At 36.0% G+C, this 17,440-nt stretch overlaps 1 protein-coding gene across 2 annotated transcripts in view; it reads left to right on the forward strand.

The window, feature by feature from the left end:
• Positions 1 to 302: 302 nt before the first annotated feature.
• Mybl1 (MYB proto-oncogene like 1) overlaps positions 303 to 17,440 on the forward strand; it is a 35,739-nt gene continuing 18,601 nt past the window's right edge. Inside the window, exons 1-7 of one of the 2 annotated variants that reach the window (XM_026786814.1) lie at positions 303 to 500; positions 8,726 to 8,831; positions 9,365 to 9,436; positions 10,275 to 10,367; positions 13,179 to 13,399; positions 15,016 to 15,190; positions 17,291 to 17,362. In XM_026786814.1, coding sequence (XP_026642615.1) covers positions 481 to 500; positions 8,726 to 8,831; positions 9,365 to 9,436; positions 10,275 to 10,367; positions 13,179 to 13,399; positions 15,016 to 15,190; positions 17,291 to 17,362 — 759 coding nt within the window. In that variant the 5' untranslated portion in view covers positions 303 to 480. The remainder of the gene's footprint in view (positions 501 to 8,725; positions 8,832 to 9,364; positions 9,437 to 10,274; positions 10,368 to 13,178; positions 13,400 to 15,015; positions 15,191 to 17,290; positions 17,363 to 17,440) is intronic. The other variant, XM_005361891.3, reaches the window with a different exon arrangement.

A 17,440-nucleotide genomic window follows, 5' to 3' on the forward strand; every position in this document is an offset into this window, starting at 1 on the left:
CTCGCGCAGCCGCCCCAGCCAATGAGGTTCGGGGCCGCGTGCGCAGATTCAAACGGCGGCTCTTGAGGGAGGCTAGGCGCGAGATTCGGCGGTGCGGACAAAACCCTGCAGGAGGCTGCGAGTGCTGCAGAGCTGCTCACTGCGGGGAGAGGGCGGGGGTCGGCGCCCGTGACGGAGCCGCGCTGGGCCTGCAGCGCCGAGGCGGAGGCGGAGGCGGCGGGAGGGGCGGGCGGAGGGCGGGAGCACGCCTCCTGACATGGTGAGGGCATCCCTGGCCGGGCCGGGCCGCGGCTAGGAGCAGCGGGTCTTTGGTCCGCCCCTCGGTCCCCGACTTGACCGGGCCTGCCTTCCTCTGCCGGCCACCTGAGGGAAGGAGCGGGGGAAGCGGCGGGAGGGTCTCGGAGAGGGAGCATTCGCCCCGAGGCTGGAGGAGGCTGACCCGCGTCCCCGCCCAGCCCGCGCCTATGCGGTACTTGAAGGATGGCGAAGAGGTCGCGCAGGTGGGTGACATGCCCTCGGCCCGGGCCTAGCGGCCCTGTCTGGGCTCCGGCCCTCTCCCTGTCCTTTCCCGCTGGTCCCCACGCAGGCCCTCTCAGGCCTGGACATGTTCCTTTCCGCTGCCCCACACCCACTTCTGCCGCACTGGCCGGAGCGCATCCATCACGACAGGGGAGTCAGGGCCACTGTGTGGGGACCCTAACAAGTGCTCAGGTTGTTCCTTTGTCCGGGTTCTCCCACACCTCCCAACCACTTACACGAGAGGTTTCTTGCCAGGTAAGTTTGTGCACGTTCAGGGGTTACGGCACCCCAGAAGTGGTCGTGTTTGCCTGGTTGAGTAGAATCTGGCTTACCGAGCCAATCACAACAGCATCTCCGTGACAAACCTGGGTGGGCAACGTTCTGGGACATCCTCTTGAGAAGGGGACCTGCTAAATCTTCTGTCATCCGCACACTGGGGTTCTGAGCTTTCTCTCGGTAGCCTCTGAGAAGATTTTTACGTTGTTACCATCAGCTAAACTTGACCGTAAAACAATGTGTTGAAGTTACTTTGTATTCCGAATGTTCATGTTTGTTTCTCACTATATCTGGGTTGTAACAAGTAGGACACAATTTTCTTGTTGTTGATGAAAGATGTGCTAGAATATCTTTATGAGCCTTTTATTTTATACCATTGTAATAGATACTCCTAAATTGTGTGGAATAATCAGATGACAAAAATCTATAGTGTCTCGATTTTCAGTATTAAGTAAACCTGAAAAGGATTTGGCAGAATTTCCAAATATCTCCATTTATCTAGATCCATAGCCTCAGAATCTTAGGACTGTATTTCCTGAGTTGAGATTTAGTACTGGGAGTTACTACAGAGTTAAATTTAAAATGGATACACACAAAATACTTTGCTTTATTCATTTAAGCGTCTGCCGTGTGTAAGATAGTTCTGCAGATATCAACATAAATTTAAGTAAGACATAATTGCCTTCAATGTATTAGCTGCAGAATAGGTTGGTCATTGCAGTGGAACAGATGTGCATACAACCCCAGGCCTTGCCACTGTTATCATCCTGGGTTAGATAGTTTAAGATTTTAGCAGCATCTTTACTCAATAGAAGACGGTAGCCTTTTCCCCCTAGTGTGAGCAACCAACAATGTCTACGGATGGTGCCGCTTATCTTTTGGGGGCTAGAAGCAGGAGCATGCAGGTAAGAACTGCTGGTCTACAACTTCAAGGACAGAACATTCCCATCTTCAGAAAACATGCGGATTTAAAAATAGTTAAGATTGCTGGGGTAATGCTTTAGGCTTTTTGAATTTTGAAGTCTGTTTTTAAATGATGTAAAGGGAAAAGTGAATGTATCAAGTCAATAAGAGAACCTTGTATATACCTGCTGTGTGCCTTTATCTACTTAGAATCATTGTTAATCTTACATGAAACAGTATCTTGTCTAATTCTGTCATTAAAAGTTACTGTTAAATACTGATATATGAATGTAACATTCTTCTCAGATTTTTTTTGTGTTTTCATGTCACAGTTGATCTTGCTTCCTAAGAGTAGGCTAAGGAGAAATGATTTAGCAATTACTTCTTATAAATTATTTTATTACCAGTACTGGGAGTTTGACCTCTAAACATTAATTGTACTGTTGACTTTTATTTCTTGCCAGTTAATTGAAGTTTAATTGAAACGCTATAGAATGGTGTAAAGAGTTGTGTCTGGAGTACTTGTGCTGCAGTAGAACTGCACTTCTCCGGGGATGTGGTGAGAAATCCCCATCGCTGGTGTGCTTCTTTGGGTTCTCTTCAGAGAGTCCCGTGGGTGTTAAATTTCTTGTACTAGAGGATAATAGAATGTGAAATATTTGAGGGTGAATATTATTCATTGGGTCCTCTTCTTTTGACTAAGAATCTTAGTGTAGATGAGTTCAATTTAGAACAGAAACAGGGTCATTCAGTCATTCAGTACTTTGGGATCTCCAAATACAAACTTTTATTAATGTGAATGGAAAACTTTATAAGGATATAGGCATAAATTCTTATAGTAGACTCTATGTGATCTGAAAAATAAGGACAGCTAAGAGCAGAAAGTGTTACCCTAAATATGAAATAACTGAAAGATATTGGTTCTTTTTATTTTTTAATAGCTGCAGAGTCTGTCACTGAGATTTGCATATAGGAAAAGGTCATGTAGTATTGTGACTTAAAATAGTTTTAGAACCCGGTGGCAGTTTTAATGATGTAATTTAGAAATAATTCTTTTATTGGGATATCTGTTAACAACATGCATTTGATTTTTAAGCATTTATGTAAAATAAGTGTACTTTTATTTTAGTACTTAAAATTTTTATCTTTTCTTTTCATGTGTATGCGCACATGCATGCATGCATACATACCTGCTAAGGTGCACAGGGTGAAAGGGCAGTTATCTGGAATTAGTTCACTGCTTGTGCTATGTGTGTCCTGGGGATCACACTCAGGTTGACAGGCTTGACAGCAAACACTTGTTGCGCCATCTTTACTGTCCCAGTTTAGTTTTTAAAGGCTAATTAAACACTCAAAAACAATTATACTTAAAGTAATTCTGATGCTACAAAGCCTACTTACTAGGTACAGGTTAAGATATTTATACTTAAGATGACCAATGATTAAATTAAAATGATAAGATGAAAACTAGATTCTACACAGAAAGTTTTTTTCCTTAGTAGTATACATGCATTTGTGTGTGTGTATGTTTGTATGTATGTAGCAACTTCACTGTTGTTTCCAGAAACGAGTGGAAGTGAATGTATGTAAAACTATGAGAAAGAATTTTTTTAGTTAGCTTTGTCTTTAATTAGCAGTATTATTTGGGAAAGCAGATATAGTCCATTTCAGTTTTTATTTGTTAATATAAGGTATTTGGACTTTTTAGTCTGTAATGTAGCTTATATAGCTTTAATGTATATGTTATTTTGAGAACTTTTGTTACCATTCTTTTTTGTTTAAAAATATACTTCTCTAAATGATTTATAAATATTGTCCATTGTCCTTGTTTATTGATAGTTATATAGAACTCTTTTCAGTATGTATTTCAGTGTTTTTAATATTAATGTCCAGAGTATCTGAGGTCAAACTTTGTCTACTAGTTTGCAGTCTAGAGATGGAAGCCCGTCGTCATGCATGCAGTACATCATATTTACCACTGGGTGGCCTGATTTCACTTTATTATATCAGCTTGGTAAAGTCTCATAATTTGAGTGCAGCTGAACTGAAAATAATTAAATATACAGTTGCCCTGACCTCAAAAAGTATAATAAAGATGTTTTTTTTGAGACAGGGTCTCTCTATGTAGTACTAGGTAGCCTCAAATTCACCATCTCACTATGTAACCTGGGCTAGATTTGAATTCATTAAAATCATCCAGACTCAGCATCCCAAGTATTGAAATTAGAGATATGCGCCATTACAGGATATGAGCCATTATGACCAGCCTTGTATTTTTTAATGTGACAACTATTTGAGATTTGAGGAAATTTGAATTAAAAATGTGATCAAGTTGAAGCAGTTTTACTAGAACAAATTCTTTAATTTTTCTAATTATTTTTTAGTAAAAATAAATTATATTTTTCCTTTGTTTAACTCATATCTATTAGATTGTTATTCTGTACTTCTCCCAAACATTTTATCTTAAAAACCAAGTGTAATTTTTTGTGTTGATTTATAAGTAAAGTCATGACTGTTGTATCCTATTAGCTTATACCCCAGTATAAAATTACCTTTAACCATTTTCCTAGCCTAACATGTTACAGATATTTTTATGCTTCTTTTTACTGTTTCATAATCATCTTTTTCACTTTATTTAACCATAAAACAGTTTCTAGTCAGTTGTGGCAGTGCATATCTATAATATTAGCTCTTGGGAGACAGGAAGGAGAGTTATTAGTTCAAGACTAGCCTAGATTACAAAGTGAATTCAAGGCTACCTTGAGGTAGTCAGATGTGTCAAAACCAAAAAGAAAATTACAGCTAAGTATTAAACACTTTATAAAAAGAATTTTTCTTGACTTAAATAAGAACAGTAACAGTGATTGTGGAAAAAAAATCTTAGATTGGTGAGCCTTTTGGTTTATAACTAGTATAATATTTTATCTACTTCTTTTGTCTTCTAGGTTAATCATGCTATAGTAGAAATAATTCATTTATTTAACTACATAGTAGAAAGCTCAATTTTACTGAATCATTACATATCACTAACACTGGTTTCTGCAGTATAAAAATGCCCCCAAATACTGTAAAATGTTGAAAAATGATTAGCTCTATCTGTAGTTTCTAACTACTGCTATTGTAGCATCTTTTCATTGTTAATGGTGAAAGTGGAACTTTGACAAGGTTACATATGAAGATTAATTCTTTTCCTTTAAAATTATTTTTTATACTTGTGTATGTATATGTTTATATGTGTGCGTGTGTGGGTCCGCTTGTGCTGCAATCAGAGAATAGTCCTCAGGAGCCCTTCCACCATATGGAAGTCTCTTCTTCCACTGTGTGGGTCTTGGAGATCAAGCTTAGGTTGTCAGACCTACACAACTGTCCCTGAATCATCTTGCTGGCTCCATCACTCCCCCTTTCTCTTATTAAATTATAAGCAGAATTAGACATTTTTTTTGTTACAGTTAGTGAAATTGATACATTTCTAGGCTTCTTTGCTACATTACTAGAAATTGTATTATGCTTTTAACAATCAAATGTACATAGAAATAACTTGGGGCTAGGGATGTTGCTTCATGGTATGATGCTTGTTTGGCATAGATGAAGGTTCTGGGTTTAACACTTATCTCTGAAAACACAATCAACAAAAGAAGCCCATGTACAAAAAGTTTATGCTAAAATTAGGAGATGGATTAGTCAAATGCTAGGAAAGTCCCAGTGGTAGAGATGATTCTAAGAATCCTACTTTAATGTTCCCTTGTCTTTACCCTCACCCACTCAGCCCAGCTTCCTGAATGCTGAGTAGATATATAACTCACTGTCTGAAACTGATGACCATGTTAAGTGTAAAACAGAATACAACCTTGTGAAAAAATAGAATTTCTCACAGAGTGTGCAGGTAAAAATAAATAACAGAGCTTTAAAGTGAACAAGGTTTTAGAAAAATTACTCCGTGGTGACTAGTGTTTTTGACCAAAGTAATACTTTTGTAACTCATATCCCTGAAATATTTTGATAAGAATCTTTAGGTGGATTTGTACAGATAAGATGTGATACAGGTATTTTTGTGACCATTAAAGATCTATACAGGCACATTTCTAAATTAAATTTTGTTTTGGCATAGAGATAACCTAGTTAAAAATAGTTTTGAATATGTTGTGATGGAAGTCTTAAGACCAGAAAGGAATGAGGACGAAGAGAACTTATGAGAAGCATGCCTGACAGTTTTTTGGGGTGTCAGGAAGTGGTAATGTTGTTAAGGCATTTCCAAGAAAGGTTAGGCTAGATTTAGATACTCTCAGTCAACCCCTTGTGTGCTGAATTTCCTTTAAAAGTTTGTTTTAGCAGGTTCTACTTCTTAAAATTTTACTACTCAGAGGTACATTTGGATTTGAACAAAAAAGAATGTCTTCCCCCTCTTTCTAGAGCAGTGGTTCTCAACTTTCCTAATGCTGCAAAATTATTTGGTGCTACTTCATACTGTAATGTTGCTACTGTTGTAAATATCTGATGTTACCCCAAAGGGGTCATGACCCTCATGTTGAGAACCACTGATGTAGAGCTCTCTCCCTTCTTGTATATACTTTGAGGTCATATTGGTATTAAGCAAGGCAGACGTTTTAGATGGACTGAAATGGAATACTGCAAATTTTGTAGTATAAAACAGTTAGAGGAGGAGGAAGACTAAGGCAATCATTCATTGATCTTACAAATATTTGAATGGCGGTGTTGAGCTTGGTTTGGGAGGTGAACATGGTAACTAACCTTGGTCTTCACACTGTTGATCTTACTGTTTGGTTGGGAAGATTGGCAAATGCGATTTAGCATTAAGTTAAGAAAGAGCAGATATTCTGTAAACTACGGTGTGGAGCATTGTCCAGCCAAGGAGCTTACTTAGAAACTTGAAATCCGGGGCTGGAGAGATGGCTCAGAGGTTAAGAGCATTGCCTGCTCTTCCAAAGGTCCTGAGTTCAATTCCCAGCAACCACATGGTGGCTCACAACCATCTGTAATGGGGTCTGGTGTCCTCTTCTGGTCTTCAGGCATACACACAGACAGAATATTGTATACATAATAAATAAATAAATATTTAAAAAAAAAGAAACTTGAAATCCTTGGACCTTGAAGCATTTCCATGTTATTGTGTGCTCCTGGTTAATCCCATGATGTTTCTGATAGTAGATCTTGGCTGCTAGTAGTAGGTATTTTTTTTTTAACTAAACCTGTATATTGGTTTGAGGCATAGTTCCACAACAATATTAAGGATTAGTAGATTATTGTTATAATAGAGGCATCACAGCTAACAGACTAGAAGAGTTTGGTGTTTTGTCTGCCCCAGTATGAAAATTTCTGGTCAAATGGATTTGACAAATGAGAGGAAATTGAGGGTTCCTACAAAGGGTGTGTTATACGTGCATAAAATCTAGAGCTTGACTTTTAATTTTTGTAAGATTGAATTTGTATACCATATTTAGATATTAAAAGTCATTTATATATTGCATTAAATATGCTGAAATCTTCAGACTTGATATTTGAAATCAGAATGAATTTTTAGGAGTTAAATTTAGTAAGAAAAAATAATTTTAAATACCATTAGATGATCAATTTACATAATACTGAACCATCTTTTCTTACAGTCCTGAGAAGTTAGTATGTTTAGAGTTGTGAACTTATAACTTGAACCTTGTTCTCATTTCTAAAGGCCTTTTTAATTTCCAGTTTCTTATTATACTTTTCCCATTTCCCAATGTGCTATATAACTAAAGTGATTGGATAGTAAACTGTAGAATTCAACCATGCCTTATTTGGTGAGACTTTGGGAAATCGTTACTTTTCTAAGTCCAAGTTTTTTTGTTTTGTTTATTTGTTCTTTTTAAACCTCTGAACATGGCAATACTGGTAATACTCTTCTCTTATAGTTGTGAAGTTTGCTTTCTTTTGATGATTTATTTAAATTCTTTTTAGACAGGATCTCACTATGTAGCTACACTTGCTCTGGAACTCCCTATTTAGACCAGGCCAGCCTCAAACAGAGGCTTCCATCTGCTTCTGCCTCCAGAGTGCTGGGATTAAAGACATGTACCATCATGCTTAGTAAGGTTTCTTAAAAAAATATTTTGTGTGTGTGTATATGAGTGCTTTTCTGTGTGTGTGTGTGTGTGTGTGTGTGTGTGTGTGTGTATGTGCACATAAGCACTTTGTGTATTCTTGGTGCCTGGGGAGACCAGAAAAGGGTGTTGGGTCCCCTAGAATAGGTGGTTGTGGGTTCTAGGAACCAAATCCAGGCCATTTGTAGGATCTGCAAGTATGCTTAACCCCTAAAGGATCTCTGCAGTCCCTGTTGTGAAATTTTTAGAGGGAATTTTAATAGACTGCTATAATCTTTGGTACTTGAAGTTTTAAATAAATGCTAGTGAGTGTCATTTTCAGATGCTCATTACTTCTCAGCCCTCTAACTACTCAGTACCATCTACTCAGATTATTATAGAGCCTTGCCTCCTTTAGGGGTTCATTCTTGAAAATTCCCTTTTTCTTATTTCACTCCATATCAACCCAAGCTCTGATTTTTTTCACTATATCAGTTTTCATGGGTCATCTCACGTCCTCAACTATTATTTTTAATTTTATTCTCTCTCTGTATGTGTGTTTATGTCTCTGTGTATATACATGCACACATGTTCATGTGCTATAGAGGCCAGAACACAATCTTGGGTGTTTTCCTCAATATACTCCAATGTATTTTTTGTGATAGTGTCTCTCACTGAACCTGTAGCTTGCTGATTTGCCTTTGCTCACCCATCCTCAAAGCTCTCCTTCTTTTCCTCAAATAGTTATTCTCTTGCTTTCGTGCTACATTTATTCCAGTACCCTCTATTGTTCCCATCTTTTCCTTTAGGATTAATTTTCTAAACTTTGTTTAATTTTGAGACTATATTGTTTATTCTGAGTAGCTTCTTTAGTCACACCTGCATATATAGACTTAGAGGTTGAATTAAATAATTTAAATAAAAATTTTGAGCTTACATATTATATTCTTTTGTAGTGAGGATGAGGATGACGACCTTCAGTATGCTGATCATGATTATGAAGTACCTCAACAAAAAGGACTGAAAAAGCTCTGGAACAGAGTCAAATGGACAAGAGATGAGGTAGTTACCTGGCAAAATTTACTAGTCTCATATTTATCAAGTAATACTATTATAGTTATGAACAACATTATAATAAAAACAATGTGAGAACAAATTATCAACTCACTTATACATTCTTTTTTTTTTAAAAATACATTTATGACATTGTGAGGCAGTGGTGGTACAGCTTTTAATCCCAGGGTGAGGAAGATGCAGGAGATCTCTGAGTTCAAAGCCAGCCTGGTCTACAGAGCGAGTTCCAGGACAGCCAGAGCTGTTAACAGAGAGAGAAAGCCTGTCTCAAATAACAAAACAACAACAACAACAAAAGCAAAAAAAAAAACACAACAAAAAAACCCAAAACAAAAAACAAACCAATGACAAAAACATCTGGTTCTTTCGGATTTACTGAAACAGTATAGTAAATGGAGGAATTTGTGTGATAATGACTTTAATTTTTCTCAAAATGAGTACCAGACATGACTTGAGAGAGTGAGAATACCTCTATATGCCAGGGGTGGGAAAAATTTTAATTTTTATGCCTCTCTTAATAGGATGACAAGTTAAAGAAGCTGGTTGAACAACATGGAACTGATGACTGGACTCTAATCGCCAGTCATCTTCAAGTAAGTGAGATGTGAGGTGTATTTCTGTAATATCAGGTCTTACGCAAGGTATTAGTTTCATATTCTTCTTTTCAGAAATGTATTTGTATTCAAACATCTGGTTAATTTTTTTCTGGTGTGTTTTTAGTTGTTTGCTGATGGCTTAGAAAGTAATTTTCTAGAACAGGTTGAATACCTCAATCCAAATATCTGAAGTCTGAAGTGCTTCAAAATTCACAGCTTTCTTGGGTACTGACATAGAGCCAGAGTAGGTTTTACACTTGACTTAATGTCATATGTCACAGTAAAAATGCCAGGTGTACTAACATGTATAAAATTATTAGATTATGTGTATAAGGTAGATATGAAGCATAAATAAGTTTATCTATAGAATTCTGTCCTATCTCCAAGATATATCATTATATATGTAAATGTTTCACATTTAAAAAAACCTGAAATCTGAAATAGTTCAAGTCTCAAGAATTTTGGATAAAGGATACTCAATCTGTACAGCATTTATCCAGGGGCCTAAAAAGACCACTGCACAGCTGAATTAGCTTTTTATGGAGTATGTCTTACTTTGTTATAAAAGATAGTATAGAGGTACATACTTTAATTTCAAATGTATTATTTTTAATTTGCAATCTAAACCTGTGATTACTTAAAGATACAGAATTGGGATTTTAGGCATGTAAAATAAATATTACATAAAATAATAAAATAAAATAAATATATGTAAAAGTTTGTTATTGAATATAGTATTGATTCATATTTTGTTTATATGGGTATACTTAAATTTGGGCTAATTTGCTTCCTGGAAGACATTTATTCAAAAATAAAAATGTCCAAATTCTTTCAGAATCGTTCTGATTTTCAATGCCAACATCGATGGCAGAAGGTTTTAAATCCAGAATTGATAAAGGGTCCTTGGACTAAAGAAGAAGATCAGAGGGTAACATGTTCACGTTCATGTTCTGAAAAAAAAATTTAAGTGTTTATTTTTGTGTATGTTTGGGCACATGTATGTGCATGCATGCTCATGCTACAGTTCATATGTAAAGGTAAAAGAATAATTTGTGGGAGCTAGTTCTCTCCTACCCAGCGTTTGGGTCTCAGGAGTCAAACTCAGGTCATTGGGCTTAATGACAAGTGCCATTGAGCCATTTACTTGCCCATGTTCATATTCTTGGTGTTCATTGTGTATGTAGAATATATAAGTAGATTATTTATTATTTATTAGATTTATTTTTACTTATTGTTTGTTTATTTTTTAAGACAGGGTTTCTCTGTGTAGCTGGCTGTTCTGGAACTCACTCTGTAGACCAGGCTCTGCCTCCTGAGTGCTGGCATTAAAAATCTGCACTACCACTGCCCAGCTAGATTTATTTTCTTATTAACTTATTATAACACATGAAGTATGATTATGTATGTACATACATATAGAGGCCCAAGGACTACCTTGGGTGGTGGTGTTCCTCAATACAGTGTCATCCAGCATTTTTTATGAATTAGGGTCTCTCGTTGGCCTTAAACTTGACAAGTAGGAATAGGTTGGTGGACCTGTGAGCATCGTGGATCTGCCTTTCTGCCACCCTGTTACTGAGATTGCAAATGCATGCCACTTTTTTTTTTAAATGTATTTCTGGGGATGGAACTCAGGTCTTCATGATTGCAAGGAAAGCATTTTAATAACTAAACTATCTTTCCAGTTCATACTTTAAGTTACTTGGTACTGTTCTTTGGAGGCTGTGCTGTATCTAAGAATTGAATGTTGAATGTCTTGAAATATAACTCCTACTCCCCCCCAGGCAAAAATGAGTGAAACCACATGTAATACATACAGTCTTTTTTGAGGGCTTTATTTATTAAAGGAATAATGCTTTATTTAAAGTTTGGTTTAGCCCAACCTACAGTCCACAACCCCAGACGACTTATACAACAAAGAGGGTCCCTTAAGAGAGAAATACATGGATCTACATAGGAAGGAGAAAAAGACAACATCTCCTGAGTAAACTGGGGGCACGGAGGTCACGGGAGAGGGCAGAAGGGGAGGGGGGGAAGGGAGGGGAGTGGGGAAAAATGTATAGCTCAGTAAAATCAATTAAAAAAAAGTGACCTAAAAAACCCAACTGAACTGAAGCAAAAAAGAAATACTGTCACTATGAATAGGTCTAGAAATAAATAGTATGTGCCCAAAAATATTCCTCAGACATTAATAAAATGTACAAATCTTAAGGATTTTCATTTTCAAAAAAAAGTTTGATTTAGCAAGATTTAAGGCATAGTTTCCTGTCAAAATTTAATTAGCATTAAAAATGGATTTTAATTTTCTTTTCACATTTAGTAACTTAATATGTAAGAAAATCATTCTTAATTTTTTCTCTTGACCGTAAATGAACCCAGGATTAGAATAGAAACATCTGCCTTCCACTAGGAATTGCTCTTTAATTCAAGCCCCTTAAAGCTTGCTTATTACTGGTGTACTTAGAGAATTATTACCCGTGAGGGCAAACAAAAAGGAAGTTACTTCATTAGTCTCAGGACTGGCTGATTTTTTCTTAATGACCAAGGATAAGTTTTGAAATGTGTGATCTGGGGCTGGTGAGATGGCTCAACTAGAAAAACTTGTGGTTTTCTGTGCGAGCTTGACAACCTCTGTCCAATCCCTGAATTCAGAGTGGGAGGAGAGAGCTGCCTCCTGAGAGTTGTCCCCTGACTTCTACACAGTCACCACGGTTTGTGTATGCCTACACTCATACACATGCAAATAATAATAATAAATAAAGATGAGTAACTAGATTACAATGTGGGATCTTCAAAGACATTTAATAGCTGGACTTAGTGGCATTGGCTATAATTCTAGTTACTCAGTAGGTCTAGATAGGGCATTGCAAGTTTAAGGCCTGCCTGGGCAACTTAATGAGACCCAGTCTCAAAATAGAAAGTAAGAAAAGGGCTGGGAATATAGTTCAGTGATAGAGCACTTGTTAAATATGCCTAATATCGTGAGAACAACCACAAAAACAGTAACCAAAGCTGCACGTTTAATCTTTAAACCTTGTTTTCAAAATATGACAAGTAGAAACATATCATGAAAATATAGATATGTGTTAAATTATCCATCAATATAGAATGATTATGATGTGATATTTGACAATGGATCAAAATAGCAGTGAAGTAGGTCAGGCTGAGGAGATAAACTGTTATTTTAATTTTAGGCAAGTTAAAAACAAATTTGAAATGTAGGAGAAAATGTGCAAACTCTATTTTTTCAGTTTGATAAGGAGGAAATGAAAAACCAGTAATTATAGATCTTTTCTGCTTCCTAGTGGACTTATATGACTTTTAGTTGAAGCTTATTTTCTCTTGTTTTTTTTTTTAAGATGTAAGAATAGAAAAGACAAATCTCAAAATTTTGTAGTTATTTTGAATTAATTTTGTAAGAAAATGGTTTAACTTATGAAATTTTTGATTCTTTGGGAATTGATTTTTGATCTTGCTGTATGCTGAAGGATTAGCTGGTAATAAATTTACTTTTTGTGAACTTTATTTATAGCTGAAATTTAATGTATTTATGTTAAATAGAATTCTTAATTTGGAGTTTTTTCCTTTTTGTTGTTGTTGCTGAGGTGCTTAGATCAGACCCAGGCCTTTGTGCACACTCAGCAAATGTTCTGTGACTGTCCCAGCCTTGACATGCTTGAGTTACAGTTTGAAATTCTCTCGTGGTAATGGTTTTTCAACCTTTGTTTTTGCATCTTAGGTTATTGAGTTAGTCCAGAAATATGGACCAAAAAGGTGGTCTTTAATTGCAAAACATTTAAAAGGAAGAATAGGTAAGCAGTGCAGAGAAAGATGGCATAATCACTTGAATCCTGAAGTGAAGAAATCATCTTGGACAGAGGAAGAAGACAGGATCATATATGAAGCACATAAGCGGCTGGGAAACCGTTGGGCAGAAATTGCTAAATTACTTCCTGGAAGGTGCTTATATAGACTAATGTACATTGTTTTTCTGTGCCTCAGCGTGTTCTTTACTACCTTACTGTTGAGTATATTTGCAAGTACCCCTTTCCTTTATTTATAATTCAAATTTAGGCTGTATAATATAAGCATTCATTTGGGACTCTTTGTAATAAATTCTGTGGTAAGGAATATGATTGGTTTGTGCAATAAAATGTTCAGACCTTTAAGTTATGTAAACAACATCTACTCCACAAGTCCTATTTTTGTATTATTGCCAGTCAGGCAGAGCCTTTGTACGAGTTGGTGAAATGAAATCTAACTTAGAGATCTATTTCACATTAGGTACTGTGCACCATACTAGGGATTGCAAATACACTGATTGAAGAAACTTATTGTGAAAGTATGTTAAGGAAATTCAGTTCTTAATTATGGTATATTTTGAGCTGTGAAAATAGTACTTCAGCCCATGTAACTGAAGTAGAGCATTTTCCTCAAAGGCAGTGCTAATATACTCTTCATTCTACTGCTCAGATACTTTCTGGAAGTCACCAGCAAGTACAGCAGACCAGCTACCCTAGGCAGCCTCATATCTTCCTCAGCCTATACGTCCTCATGCTGTATAGCTGTAATCACTGTGTAGTACTTCATAGTAACTAATATGCTTTCATATGTATTCCTTCATAATCTTGGTATACTTTGGAATTATATGAACAGGAACATTAATGTCTTTGTTTCATTCATCATTCCTAACCCTGGTCTGTGAATTTCTAATACAATCAGTGTTTTATGCACCATTTTCTTTGTTTAGGCCCTGCCTTGGGGCTTTAGCAGCATAGGTTCCAGTGTCTGTCCTATGCAGGGTGGGATTCACGCTACAAGCAGTACTAGGCTCACCTTTATAAAAAGAACCTTGGATAAAAAGAGAGCTGATGAGCCATAAATTCATAAGTTCTATAAACAATATTCTAAGAAATGGTAAAGAATACTTGCAATCTGTAATTTGTATTTTTCTTTCCTTTTTTTATTTTTATTAATGGAGTTGAGGATTATACCCAGGACCTCATTTATATAGGCTGCTAGACAAGCACTTTACCCCTTAGTTTAGTTTTGTTTTTTCCTTTTCATTTTCCTGGTGTGAGGCTTTTGTACTTAGTATGCCTTTTACCCAGAAGGCTCTTTTTTCTGTTTTTATTTGAGCAGGTTTTTACTGTGTTGTCCAGGCTAGTCTTGAGGTCCCATCCTGCTGCCTCAGCCTCCCAAGTGCTGAAGCTGCAGGCTGATGGCCTCTTGCCAGATGTTTTTATGTTCTTGTATTGCCAGTTCAGTCTCGACTTAAAGATCTCATCTTCACTGTCATCACAACAGAGGTCTTTCCTGTGCCCCTAACCAAAATTACCCCATTACTTACTTATCACCCTATTTTAGTTATCCACACTGCAATGATAATTTTCCTATTTATTTCTTTGTCTTCCCTGTTGCCATGCTTTCAGTAAGAATTTAAGCTCTGTGACAGCAGAGACCTTCTAAATACTTATTTCAATAGTTGTAAAAGTGTGTTTTATGGATTTTGTGTATGCTAGACAGTGCTAAAATATTTGGATTCCCTTTAAAAATGATATACTTTCATTTCTTAGGACTGATAATTCTATCAAAAATCATTGGAATTCTACTATGCGAAGAAAAGTGGAGCAGGAGGGCTACTTACAGGATGGAATAAAATCAGAGCGATCGTCATCAAAACTTCAACACAAACCTTGTGCGACTATGGACCATTTGCAAACCCAGAATCAGTTTTACATACCTGTTCAGGCACATACTTTTAATATCTTTATTATTTAAAACCAGTTTCTTTAGTTGCTGTATGGGAAAGGTTCTTGGTGTTTTAGGACAAGTAAAATTTGTATTGGGCAGTGACACAGACTTTTAAATTTCCAACTGAAAAAGTAAGCCATAAGTTTGGCAAATATTTCAGTATAAATTTCATTTAAAATTTCCTTTTACATGTGATTTTCACATTAAGAAATGTAGCATATAGCAGTACTCTTTAATTCTTTGTAGTTATGGTCCAGTGGACATAAAGATATGCTTTCACATCGTCTGTAGTTTCTGTGTAATTGTGGTATTGCCTGACTCACAGTTTAAAGGAGGAGGAGTAAGACATCATTTAAACATTCCTTTGGGGAACAGTGAATAGTTGATCTTTAATCTTGTTCTACTTTGCTCTTTACTTGGGTGATTTCAGCCTTTCAGGTTCTCTAGAGGTTACTCAAGTTCAAACTGATGAGCTCTGTCTTGTCCCTTATAGCATGCATTTACCCACCTGTAAGAAATTTGTTTAGGAGTCTTCCTAAGACTGGCTTTATCTTTTTCTGGCTGTCTGTGTCTTACGTGTGTATGATGAGCAATTCTTAGTTCTGTTCACATAAAATATTAAGACTGTCAGGACTAAGTAGCACCTAATGAAAGATAAAACGGAGCATAGTGTTAAAAAGTCTGCTTCCTGAGCCTCGGGTTTTATTTCATTTTACTTTTTATGAGCATCACTAAGTTTTGTTAGACATACTTTTAAAGGAACCACTTAACGTAGTGACATCTTCATTTACAAATAGGAAATTATACTGAAACCTGACCTTAAGGATTTTAATGTTTTGGTTTTTTTAAACATATTTTCTTCAGAGTCCTAGATTTCAATAGTATAAACTATAAGGTTTTGCTTCTGTCTTAGAAAAATTACCAAAGTTTTTTGACTTGTAGAAAGATAATTTTATAAATTAGTTGTTGTTAAGGAAGTGTTTGACAATCTCAACCAAAATATGTTGGAATGATAAGGAGTTTTTTAGTATTTTAAGAATTGTTTCCTATTTAATAATTTAGAAAGCATTATACATTTAAAATTTAAACTATTAAGATAATTCTAAGTTTTCTTGAGAAGTGTGACATGAAGAAAAATACATTGGTTTAAAATACTGTGGCATATTTTCATTGGAAAGTTTGAGAAAAATAAATTTCTTATTTATTGGAGTTACCAAGTTGAGTGATACATGATTCTAATTGAGTATTGTCAAAGTTAAGTTCTAGGTTAGAACAATGATTTTTACATTAGATAATGATTTAGGTAGATCCTTACAGAATATATACCGATTATATTTATTTGTATTTGATTGCCAGATTTTTTTTTACAAACATCTCATATATTTTACTGGTGCTCACCGAATTCTAATACAATTATACAATTTTGTTTTTTTTTTAATTTAGAGATTGACATTACGTGGTGATAGGAGTAGGAACATTATTTATTATCTCCTGTAGTCAACCCTCAAAAGCTGACTTTCAAAAATATGCTGTAGGGAGGTAATGTTGGTAATGAACTGATTGACTGATACAACTAGGCTTAGAAGCTAGGTGTGGTGATAGACACCTGTAATTTCAGTTCTGGGGAGGCTGAGGTAGGAGGATCAGAAGTTTGAGACTAGCCTCAGGTACATAGTTAACTCCAAGCTGTTTGGGCTGCATAACAAAATCCTGTCTCACAAAACCAAAAGACAAAAATACAATCTAAAATATAGATTTTTTCCTATACTTATTTATCAGTATATTCTAGGGATAGGCAAAATAATTATTAAGTAAGTAAAAACTATTATTTTGAGTTTTCAAAGTTATTAGACAATATCCAATTTTTATTAGTTTATTTTTTTGGGTTTTTTGTTTCGAGACAGAATCTCACCATCAAGCCCTGAGATCTTACATAAGTTTGTTTGCCTCTGCCTCCTGAGTGCTGGCATTAAAGACATGTACTGCCCTGCTTAGTGTTGTATTTCTTAATGTTGACATTTTATCACAGGCTGTCTTGGCATAAGATTTTTAAAAAAATGTATAACCTATAATAGCAGTGCTTTGCTTACTCTTTAGATCCCTGGTTATCAGTATGTATCACCTGATGGCAATTGTGTTGAACATGTTCAGACATCTGCCTTTATTCAGGTAAGTTTTATTTATGGCAAAAATACAAAGGAAGACAGTTATCATCCATTGCTTACCTGTAATCCCAGTGTTTTTTTT

The sequence above is a fragment of the Microtus ochrogaster genome, linkage group LG5 (genome assembly GCF_000317375.1).
Source record: "Microtus ochrogaster isolate Prairie Vole_2 linkage group LG5, MicOch1.0, whole genome shotgun sequence".
Classification (NCBI taxonomy): domain Eukaryota; kingdom Metazoa; phylum Chordata; class Mammalia; order Rodentia; family Cricetidae; genus Microtus; species Microtus ochrogaster.